The sequence below is a fragment of the Sparus aurata genome, chromosome 7 (assembly GCF_900880675.1).
Source record: "Sparus aurata chromosome 7, fSpaAur1.1, whole genome shotgun sequence".
In the NCBI taxonomy this organism is placed as follows: domain Eukaryota; kingdom Metazoa; phylum Chordata; class Actinopteri; order Spariformes; family Sparidae; genus Sparus; species Sparus aurata.
Window position 1 is genome coordinate 28,498,731 of NC_044193.1, and position 12,645 is coordinate 28,511,375.

Below are 12,645 nucleotides of genomic sequence, written 5' to 3' on the forward strand. Positions count from 1 at the left end.
CTGTATTATTTTCACAGTGATGTGAGTAGTCTGAAAACTCTTTATTGGTCATTTAAAATCAGACGGACATCATCGTGGCCAGTTTTACTTGCTACCAAACAAAAACCTTCTCAGTAAAGTGTGTGGATTGTCCAGAGCTATCAGGATCATGTCCTTGGTAGACTCCAATGAAATATTTTAACCATTTGAGCGTCAAAAACAAAGTTCTCGTCCCCTCCGTTGTATTTGGATGGAAGCAGGCGTCTCAAAAAGTGAACACGTAAACCAAAACTATACCACTGTGGCTATGTGGACAAACAGTATGTATTTATTGATTTTGCTGATTTGATCCTTTAAAGCGGATATGATTATAACTGTTTTTATTAACATTGGCTCAAACGACTGCATGTTTGATTTTGGCCGCGCCTAAGAGAAAGATGTTTCTCTCAGATGTTGGTAGAGACCAAAACAGAGCTGAAATATGAAATCAATATTGGATTTTAATTTTGATAAGAAATTATCATAATATTAGACACGCTTTTGGGATGAAATAAAACTCACACATCAGTAGGTCACCTTTGGCTTCCAAGTGGAGGATGTTATTATATCAGATCACTGCCCGCGCATTTGGAATGAAATGTCATATACTGTATTATTCAGTGTTTTATTGACTTTATATTTTATATTTACTAACCTTCACCCTCTCCTTGACTGGCTTTTCTCTTATTCAACCAACGGAATTGTGTTTGTCAATGAGCAGGTTTTGAACCAAAGAAGCCCAAATAAGAGCAGAGGAACCTGTAATATACAGCAACACGAGAATGTTTCAGCCTATCATCATCAGAAAATTACCTTAGACTGTAGGTTGTCTGTGCAGCAGCACTTAATGAGCCATATTTACATTTCTTGTTAGGTGGCACCTCTAGTGGCCACAGTAATCATTACTGCAGTAAATAAGGGAGTCAGGGTATAAAGAGTGAGTCCACACAGGGAGGAGGATGGTGTTGATGGAGTCAAATACACATAGCAGAAGTCCACTGTTTGGGTCTTATGTGCAATGGTGAGTTTTTTTAACCTGATATAGCAGATATCTTAAAGCCCCTGTACAGACTTTTCATTTAGTGTTGATTTTGGCGGCCCCGCTGGACGAAAGCGGTAGTGTTTTGCCGGAATGAAGACTGCATTTCCCATGAGCTCTAGCGCCCACTGTCGTGAAGACGTTTGTCTGGCCGGCGCGTGTAGATTTGTTTTGGAAACGTCGGAAAGACGACGGGACTTGCTTTGAAAACTTTTTTTTTTTTTAGCAGCTATCTGCAGCGTGCATAGGGACGAGGTAATGTGTCTATTTGTATTTCTACTTAATATAATATGCCGCCGGTGAAACAAAGTAATGCTGCTGTTGCACTGCAATTTCCCAGCTATATATATTACCCACGGTGCTACAGAGCTAGCGTTACAGCAAAGTCACAGTGATTGTGATGGATGTTTTGTTCTAAGTAAGAAACTGAATCATTTATAATGACAGAGGATATTACCGATGCATCGTTGCAGGTCGGCTGGGCTGATACACACAGCTGAAATGGATGCGTGATCTAAGACGTTTGTTGTCGTTTTCACGAGTGTAGTAACTGGAGCTAATCTAGTGGTAATGTTAGCCAGCTTTGTTGTAACAACATGAATTCATGTATTGCTGTAAACTACGTCCCGCATTACATTTCATAAATGAAATAAAATTTACAAACCTGTCTAGGAGGAATCGGGCGAATTATGGATCCGACCCTCCCTTCAAGCCCCGCAACTCTCTCCATCTCTGGAAGGAATCGCCAATGTTTATCCGTGTTTTAGCCCTAGCTCGATCGGATTCCCTCTCTGCCTTTCGTTGGTCTTCGGTTCTAATTCTTTTTCTTTTCTTTGTCTCATTATCAGCCATGACAAAAGTTTTAGCTCGGTTAGCACTGGCTAGCGTAGCAACAAAACAGCTATGCCGTATCACTTTGGCCGTATCCTGAATGTCGTCAGTTCCGGTCTGACTGCCGTAAATCGTTTCGTCAGTGGTCCGACCCGACCAATGCCTTTCAGAGGTATAGAATTAGACTACTTAGAAAAAGCGTATCTTCACGCTGATGGGCTCATTTGCTGTTGTAGGTAACAGAGACACATCATCAGAAACCAGAGACTTTTCTATATCCAGTTAAAAACTCCGTACAGGGGCTTTAATATGACATGACAAGGTCCTCCCTGAAACAAGAGGCCCCCTAACATCAACTGCCTGCATTAATAAAGTTCAATATACATCTTTAAATATTTAATAACATTAAACTATCTGAAGAATCTCTGATTCTTCAGATAGTTTAGTCAGATAGTAAATCAATGTTTACATATGAACTCATTTAAAAAAAAAACATACACATTACTTATACTTTACTTTAAATACAGGTCTAACCAATTGTGTAGTGACACAGATATATAAATAGATCAAATACATGTCAAACTAAATTAAAGAGCGTGATAATAATAAGTAGCATTTGAGTCTTTTTATGTGTGTGTACCAAATATCAAAATGTATTTCATTTTATTGTGAGAATACAGACTCACCAGTTGAATCTACCCATTTATTCTGGTAATGTGTTCTGTCGCTGGTATAGTCATAACATATTGGAAACTTACTTCCTATTCAGTCATTCAGGTATGAGCATGTGCTGAAATGTTAATAGCTAGCGGATATGTGTTATTAACCTTGAAAAAAAACCCCATCATATCAATGTAAAAACTAAAATAAATAAAAAAATTTGAAATTGAATTGGCATTACTGCTTTAATTTGTTCTGCTGATGAAAACAGTTAAAGTCTCTGTATATTCTTAACAATTCAATTCCATACTTGGCATTACTTTTATGTCTGTATCGCAACTCTGCCAGGGATTTATTTTGAACACAAGATGGTAGCAGATATAGTGGGCAGTGATTCATCCGTGTGTACTGTAAATAAGTTATAATAGGAACATATAGCTCTGTGTATTAAAGCGCTCTAATCTGTTTCCTGAATCAACTCAGCACTTCGCGCGGTGCTGTCCAATAAATCACGACCACGGATGTTGTAATAGAATCGGCTCGCCACTTTAAGTCATCTCTCTGTGGACAAACAACAACATACAATATAATCAGATTGTGCCGCTTTTATGTTTCACTGTAACGCAGTTGGACAACTTCAGGAGATATGAGTAAACACAAACGTAGTCAAAGCTTATATCAAAACACGACAACAGATTTGTCAAAACAGTTTCTAGTTCAGACTTCTACATTCTTCTTATTTGGACATTCATAAAAACGTCAACAGACGATAGATAGATTTATTATTAGTGACATAGATGTAAAAGGCTTTCGTAGCTCTACTGTAAGCAAACAAGTGGGTAACATACGTCATCATTTACTGTACAATGACTCCTTATCCAGCCTTATTTTTAAACACCATGAATATACATACAGTTTGTTAAAGGTGCAGTGTGCAAGAATTCCCCACCTGTTGAATTTATAACTCTATACTCCAAACATAGCCGCTTCACTGCTGCTACGTGTAGCTGCCGTTAGCCAGTCAGCTCAGTTTAACATGAAGTTAGCAGTCGCAGTAGCTGACTGTGCCGGACTGGGAGCTCAGAGCATCCGGGGGACTATTGGCGTTCTTTTAACAAACTGGCTAGGAGCTAGCCTGTTAGCATGCTAACTTCAGTAAGTATCTCTGGAACACCACACACAGACATTTTTGGATCACATCAAAACAGTTATGTCTTCATATTCTGTTGAAAATTACATTTCAATTTTAATTCCTGCACACTGCACCTTTAATACAGCCGTAGGAAACAGACAAGAGACAGACCAAAAAAAATCTCTTGTTGTACAAAAACCACGCCACAAGTTCCCTCAGAATACTTTTTTTTTACCACTGGTGTCTTGCAGAGGCCTTCCATGCCTCCTTTTATGACCCTGGGAGGAGGCCACATCGTTGCAAAATATCAAAAATACATGTCTCTCCGTGGGGAATTTCACTTACTGAATATTCCACGTCTCTGCAAGACACTGCACACAGCAAGTTCTTAAATCTACAAATGAAAATGTACAGTGACACAAGAAAAAAATGCATATTACCTCGAGATATATGTCTCTCTCTCTCTCTTTTTTTTCTTTTTTTTTTTTTTGAGCAGTTGCAATGACAAAGACCACTTGAACACTTATTTATTCCTCAACATGCAAAATCTTGACGGTTAAAAGTAATTATCGTACGAGTTGATAATAAAAAAAAATGATTATACCTGCACGACACATGAAACAGCAGAAACACCCCTCTAAGCCACCATCATCACACTGACACGAGAAAAAGAAAACGTCCTCGGAAAAAGTCACGTTTCACATATGAACGTACTGCAGACTGTCAGTTCTTTATGATCGACACGTCGTTAGAACTCTCCGGGTGCCTGATTTCACTTCGCTTGCAGTCAGCTATGGTAGTTAGGACGGTTGCATCAGGTCATGCGTCTGCACTGTGTATAGGAGTGTACAGCAGTCATGCATAATAAAGATTAACCCTGCTATATAAACGATGAACACTAGGTGGCAGATTGCACCCACTTTGCACACAGCTCCAGTCTGCCTGGGAACAAAATGTCAAGTCATGGCAGGGGAGGGGGAGGGACATTCAGACACTACACTGGGAGTCAGGTGTATTGCTTTTCAGAGAATGTGCGTTTATCATTTATTGAGATATCTCTCCCAAAATATGCATAACTCTGTCTAAATGAACTTTTCTTCTCCATGCATTTAAAAAAACAAAAAAAAAAAACAAACCTCTGGATTCTCCCCTCTTCCATTCCTCCTCGCCCGTCTGTCTCTTCGCTCCCCTCTCTCATGGCCTTCTCTTTCATGTTTTATCTTTTTCCATCGCTCACGGTCCCCCACCTCTGCATTCTTCCCCTCCTCCCCGTCTTGTCTTCCCTTCCTTCCTTCCTCCCTCCTCCTCTCTGCAGGGCAGCCGGAGAGACTGGCATTTCTCTAACAGCAGGGGGGGAATCTGCACCCAGCCTCGGCCCACGCTGGGCAAATGGAGGGGTGGGTGTGTCATGGCAGAGAGAGGGGTGTGTGTGTGTGCGTGTGTGTGTGTGTGTGTGTGTGTGTTTGTTTGTTTAAGTATATGTGTCTGTGTGAAGGTCTGCGACCGGAACCACAATGACAGACCTGCCGACACCTGTCTGCTACTCTACGTATGGCGTCTCTGTGAGCGCTCCTCTCGTAACGTTTTTATCCTGCTGCATTAAATCAGAGGTTTCATAATAAAAGTAACCATGCACTAATTTTTGGAACTACAGTTCACATAATTTGGAGGCTGTAAACCAGAAGTGAAACGCTGCCATGGGCTACAAACTGAGCCCCGCTTGTTTTGCCAATATTTGTTTTACATTTTGACAAACTGGCGCCATGAAGTACGACAAATTAGCTATTAGCTCGGCAGGTCTGGTTTACAGTCCTGCCACTGATGATTCTCCAAATCCACTACTCAATTTAACTTCCGAGTTTAAAGGTGCAATACTCCTGACAAATTCATGCTCGAAACAAATAGGGGAGTAGCATATCATCAGAATAACAGCTCAAATCAGTCAGACCTGGCCAGATCACAATATTATCAGCCCTGTCAATCATTAGGGAAGTGTGGTCTTTCATTTTCTGGAGGCATTTCTTCGCCAGAAGTTGGACGGTGTAGATATGTCAGGTTTTAGTGAGTTTTTTCATCTGTTTCCCATTGACTTCAATGAAACCAGCACTACAGTCCCACTGCGGCCCCAAAGCCAGATTTAGTGATATAATGACCCTTCCTTATCTTTTAGGCTCCTCTGGAGCACCGGGGCTAGCTGGTTAGCATGCTGATTTCAGCAGATATCTCTGCAGCACAATACATATATGCCATGAAGTGATAAACTGTTACTGTAGCTAGATTTGTCAAGAGATCATTCGTTTTATGCCCTGACAAATGTCATTTACATTCGTACAGTCGTATTTTTCGACAGCTTTTCAACAACAAGACATAAATGTGGTTTGTTTTAAAGTTTGGTTTCCCGAATCTGTCCCAGGTAGACCCTGCTCCCAAATAAATCAATAAAGAATCTCTGAAGAAGAAGATAAACCCAATAGCTCTGGTGCTGTCTTCTCTGGTGCCAGTCAATTGATCATCTTTGTGCACACAGTGTCTGGAAGTGTAGCTGCGGGCTACCGGTCAGCTAGCTGTGTCCTCTTTGAAGTGTTGTCTTTTTTTTTCTTCTTTGGGTGTGTGTAATTAGGCTGGGTGGAGAGAAGAAAACATACTGGCAGAATCACTGATCCGGCTTTTGATTTCCATGATCAAAAAACTGAAAGCTCACTTCAATCGACGTTCTAGTTTTGGATTGAACTTGCGACACCGCTCCCATCACCAGATCACTCTGATACTGAAGAAAAAGCAAAAAAAAACGTTGATGATCCTGCACGTCAGGTCTGCAGCCGTGAGAGCGTCTTTTTGTACTATGATTTCTACGTGGGTTCGAAGACATTAATGCACAGTGAACATCTGGGCTGGCGTCCATCCGCGGAAAGTGTAAGTCACACTGAATCTATAAATGCGTGCATCACATCTGTGTGTTGTGGTTCGACTGAGTTATGACTCAGAGAAGAAAGAGTGCGAAGCGAACTGCGACAATCAGGCGCGAAGGGTTTGAGAGTACCTTAATTATCTTAAAGTAGAGTTTTTAAAGCACCCGAAATTGCCTGTATGAGCTGTACATCACAGCTGCTGCTGCTGCTGCTCCAACCACTAACTGTTTCACAACTACAATAACCAACTTTTGTTGCTTACAGAGCGGCAGCATGCACCTGTCCCTTTCACCTCAGGCAGTGTCTTTGCCTTCAACTCTCCTGCACCTCCTGGGGCGCCATGCCTCACGGTTGCAAAACTCCCCAATCGAGCTAACTGTTTGGAAGCCTCTATTTCCGTTTCGAGAGATCTGGCACAGCCTGATGGTAATGACGACAGTGTAGCATATAAACCACAAACACAGAAATCCCCCAAATGCACCCGATACAAGCTGGCGAAGATTGCCAATCGAGGGCTCTGCTTTAATTTGGAGACTCGCTCCGAATTAAATTTGGTGTCTTACACTTTCTGGGACTCGTGCCAAATGTGACTAGTGTCAACACCTGCTGAGGACAAGGACAAATGCAAAGACTCTTTGTGCAAGCGCTTTGAATGATAGTCGGTGGTGAGGAGAGGGACAGTCATGCTTCAGTCTCACTCGTCTGCGAGACAGCAAATGAAAAGCAATGCTCTATAACAGGGCGAGTTAGAGAGGAAAAGATGAGGTGCAGCAGCAGCAGGTGAGTCAGGGATGAGCGCCCGCTGCGTCAGTGTGATGTGCCTGTTTAGCTTCGGCGGCGATAAGACAGGAAGAGGGCGAGTTACGGGTCGATCCCCCTGCTCTTTTAAAGTGACAAATAACTGTGTGGGAGGTGATTGCAGATAAGCAGAGTGGGGAGGATGGAGAGCCAGGGTGGAGAGGCAGAGACGAGCTGTGTCGGGGGTCAGATATGCCTGTGCAGCTCCGGCAGCGGCGAGGTGGAGAGGGCCGGTCGCGGCTCAATTCCTCGGCTCTTCATGAAAGACAGCAGCTGGTCAGGGATCTCGGCGAGGACATCTTTAGCCAGCCGGGCCATGCTGAGGACCTGGTTGCCAGATCTGTCGATGTAGTCTCTGAACGGAACAAACTGGAAGCAATGCAAACAAAGAATGAATGTAAACTCTCATAATGTTAATGTTTAATCCGGCTATTTTAGGCATCTGTACTGTACACATCGCTGGTTTCACGTGTCTGTTTAAGAAAAGGCAGCTTCCGTTGTGGTAATGTTTGTTACAGCTTTATTCAGACGAGACATGGCGGCTACAGGAAGGAATACTCGCATAATATTCGGCGCCTGGTACGTGAGAGGAAACTAATGATGTCTCACTCTGCATCAGTGATGGATTTTAAAAAGCAGCCTATCATGCCGTCAAAGCTTTAATTAATGGCCTCACCCCCAACTTCTCTCAGTGAGTCCCCGCACTCATTTTCCCATCAATTACAACTTTATTAGGTGGCGGTTTATGCTGCCATAGAGAGAAAGGACATTGCGTCGTCTGTCCTTTTTCGCTCACAGGTGGCGTTATTCTGAATATTCACAAGCTGAAACATTTCTTTTTCCACCTCACAGCCTAAATAGTTTCATTCACAGTGTATCGAGATCTACTGAACCATGTTTTTATTTTCTTTCTTTGTTTTGTCGTCCTATTTGTTAAAGGTTCCATATTGTTTGTTATTACCACCATAGATCAAAATCAGGACAACTTCATCACTCCTTCTAAAGTTGTCAGACTCACAACAGACATCAGCACCTAGATTACCCACAATGCAACTCAACCACTGAGAGTTTGATCAGAGATTCATGTCATAGATTTATATAGAGGAAGTAGATGCCAGATGCAAAGATAGCGTACATTCTGCGTTTACTTCCTGGTTAAGCGGCCAATTGAATATGCGGGGTAGAGTTTCCCCTGCTGGCCCCGCCGGCGAGTTCCTTCCCCACTCATAATCGACCCTGTTTACAGTTCTTGGTGTCCTGCCAAAAGTTTCACAACCGTCTCCTTTATAATGGTAGTCAATGGGGAAAATGCTTTTTGGGCTGCAGTGGCATTTTTCGGTGAAATACCACGAGTGGCCACCATGTCAATTTGGAAGCAAGGCTGAGGCGCACGCTCCAGGGCCTGACTCAGGTGAGTTATGCTACAAATATCCACTGTAGCCTCGAGCGGTTGGCCTGCAGATAGAGATGAAAGTGGGCTAGAGAGGTCTAGTCAGCTCCCTTCTTTCTAATACACCTCCTATTTGTTTCATTTTCAAAGCAAAGCCCGACCGACTTTGACTCAAGTGACATCACTTTAGGACATAACTTTTAACATAACTTCCAAATACCTCTAAACAGACTTTGATGTGCCCCCCCCCCCGGGCTTGGCTAATTTGCTGCTTATCAACGTTTATTACCGGGTTTGTTTCCCGTTTGTAATAACAAGACCTGCATTTAATCTTTATTTCTCTGTATTTCATATGGAATATATATTTAGCATGAATGTTAATGTGACGAAATAATTCAAATTGGATTTGCTGTGTTGGAAGTTGGAAGTTTCTGATGTCGTCCCAAGTAATACATGACTTTTATTTAATATTAACTAAGGCCTCTTAATCAAACATGAGACTGACTTTCTGTTGCATTTGTCTGAAAGAGACTGTACATCAAAATACTAAACCACTTATTATGTTCCATTCTGTTCCATTTCATTTGTATGTGTAAATAAAAAATATATAAATATACAACTCAAGTTAATACTTTAGGCCAACAGCTTTATGTTACACAGTTGGGAGTTCTAATGGGAGCAGTTCGACTGTTTGTTATACGAGGAGAAGAAGAAGAATCAGTGGCTGCACTGAAGGCATTCGTCATATTGCATCATTAACACCAGGAATGCACGGAAATGTAGAGTGATTGAACTTTGTTTTTTTTTCTTCTCTGCCACAAGTGTAAACATCCTGATTGAATTAGCGTCATAATAAGGTTAAAGGCAATCAAGGGATTACTGTGAGCATGCTAATGTGATTACTGCTGTTAGTGAAACAAACTGGAGGGACAGGACTGTGAAAACATGATAGCGATATCAATATGGCTTTACAATGAGGAGCCACATTATCCTGTTATTAACCCGGTGTGGGGTGAAGCGTCGCACAATGACGCCTTTACAAAACAAATCCCTCCTCTGCGTTCACTGATAGCGGGAAAACAACACAATTAAGTCAAACCTCTTGCACGTAGAGCATATATTATGATTACTATTACTGTGGCTCATTAATTTGCTGTCAGTGTTGAAACTGGCTGTACTTTTTTGCAATAAATAGCTGCTACGCTGATCTCTTACATGCTCACATTCTTCCTCTCTAAGTCAATACACCAAGCATTTATCATTGTTGGCTCTCATTTATCACTCTACCCAATGCTCTGACAGCTGACTAGCCGGGCTTTTCCACACTGCTCACATATTTAATAGTACATTGTTATCAGAGGCAATTTTATATGCTTCCTGTTTGTGTTCTCATATCTCTAAAAGGCTCCCCAAAATTACTGTTTACTGTTGCCGCATCTGGTTTTATCAGGTCCCAACGGGGTTACTGCTCTCTGTCTCTCTCTATAGAGCTCACTGCGAAAAACAATTTCTTGTTGAGTTTCGAAATGATAATGGATGAAGTGTCTTTAAGGGCAAAGGAAATGTCTTTGCTTTGTTTGGCCAGTTTTTATAGTGCCGATTATATACTTCCATAAATGTACTTCTTAGCTCTACAATAAAAATAAATAAAGCGTCGTGTGTAATACATGATCTGCTCGTTGAGACGTTTGAGCAGTGTCACCTGTTCAGTAAAAATAATCACCGGATCACAGCTGTCGCAGACGTCCCACGTTCACTTTGAAGTGAGGAAGGAGCCATCAAAGATCCACAGCAGAAGGTTTCTAACCTTTACGGTTATTGGTTAGGTACGATTAGTTTTCTTTACAATTTAAAAAACAGTGCAGAGCTGTGGATAGTGATGGGTTTCCCTAAATGCAAGTGTTGTAGCAGAGAGAGTATCCCCCCTCCCCGTTACTCCACAACACACAGACCCAGTTTTGTTTTATTAAAGATATTTAGCCAGTGATGTTGGACAATTTAATTTCATTTAATTTCTCTGATACAGGAAGAAAACTGACTGTAGCATGTTTCAAACAGAGGGTTTAAACAAGTGACACAAGATGCAAAACGACATGTTTTAAAGTTATTAAAGGCTGGTTCCCCTTTCGTATGCCTCACAGTGGTTTGGTCCACTATACCTACATTACCTTAGTTATTTTAAACCAAATTAACATTTCGGAACCTTTTTATTTAACCTGCCCAAACTGTTTTCTTTTTTGTGTAACTTAACCGCATAACAGCGTTGATAACATCTGAAGCATTCCGCCTGCTTCACTCAGTGCGTTTACATGCACAGCTTAGTCAGATTACAGCCATAGTTCGACTATGCTGCTCAATCGGACAACTGCAATTATCCGAGTATACATGCCACTGAGAAAATCGAATTACTGGCCGTAAGCATGTCATTCCCCGGTACGCTAGGTGGCGCTGTACCCATTTCAACTAGTGTTAACGGGGCCACCTCCGGCTGACCTCTTGACGTCACCAGCTGCCTCAGCATTCAAGAAAGATGGCGTACGAAGAGCGAGACGAAGCTACATCTTTGTACACTTCGTATATGGTGTACATGATAATTACACAAACTAGGTGCACTTTCTTGCGGTGATTTCGGAGGAAAGCCTCCGCCGCCGCCGCCGCCGCCGCCACCGCCATCGCCGTCCGTCTACTTCCGGCTCACGGCCCCGGGGAAAAATCTCGCGCCTGCGCAGAACGCAAAATCCGATCCGATCCGCTGGAAACGTATACATGCTGGAGTAATGCGACTATCAATCGAATAATCAACGTGGTGTAATTCAACTATGAGAAATCCGATCCAGTCCGATTTTAGTCAGACTAAGGTGTATACATGCATCTTAAAGATCCGTTCATAGTCAGGCTAACGCAGTAATTCGGTTTTCTTGAGTGTCATGTAAACGCACTGACTGTGAATGTGTGACCAGGCATTTTATGTGACGTACTGTTGAGAACTTGACGCAGAGCCTTTATTATGAAAGTCTAACCCAACGTATCAGTGCTGACTAGACTGAGCGGCCCATCACGTCCAACACTGATGCTGGTTGGGTAGGTAGAGTGTCACGGTTTGAGGTTGAAGGCCACTGACCAAGCTGCCGAATTTGACGAGGTTGGAGTGACCTCCAGTGAGTATACTGCCAAAATTTGGCTTAAAACAAAAGATGCGTCTCACATTTGTATTTACTTCTATTTACATTTACCATTCAACTGAACAAACCAGATTTGCAATTTGAACCAGACTACATTTTGTTCCATCCGTTACCTGGCAGTTGAATCGTCGCCCGGTTGTGTCTCGTCCCTTGTGTATTGGTGCTCAGCAGCTGCTTCTTTTAGGAAAAAGACTGCTGGGACAAGCCTGAGGTTATTTAGCTTTAATTTATTCATTATAGTCTAATAATAGCAATCTCTGTGTCTTTTCTATACAGTCAGTACTCCTGGTGGCACCTTTTGTGTTCCCTTCAAGAATAACCACACCAACACTGCACAATATAAAACACTCATTAAAAAAAAAATCGCACTGTGACACTGTATGCATTGCAGTTCTACAATTACTTTACATTTGTTGTCCATCCATCCACATAAATCAGTTGGTTTTATATATAAAGACATATCAGAAACAGTTTTCATGTTGGAACACACTCGCAGTCTTATATAGATTACTCCACTGAACTGGATGGATGGACTCTTGAGTTGTGTGGCAGGGTGAAACCAGAATCAGAGAGCAAGACACTGAGCCTGTTCTGTGGCCCACTGTAAAATGAGTAATGTATATTGTATTAGGCCGTCCCCGCTGTGTGTCTGAGTGTGTGTTATGAATGTAAGTCATCCCCCTTCA

The 12,645-nt window shown here is 42.0% G+C and overlaps 1 protein-coding gene across 1 annotated transcript in view; it reads right to left on the minus strand.

Moving 5' to 3' along the window:
• Positions 1–3,135: 3,135 nt before the first annotated feature.
• The window catches only part of LOC115585245 (copine-9-like), a 97,974-nt gene continuing 88,464 nt past the window's right edge, over positions 3,136–12,645 (minus strand). The window contains exon 21 of the mRNA XM_030423482.1: positions 3,136–7,756. Within this exon, the coding sequence (XP_030279342.1) occupies positions 7,574–7,756 (183 nt within the window). The 3' untranslated portion in view covers positions 3,136–7,573. The remainder of the gene's footprint in view (positions 7,757–12,645) is intronic.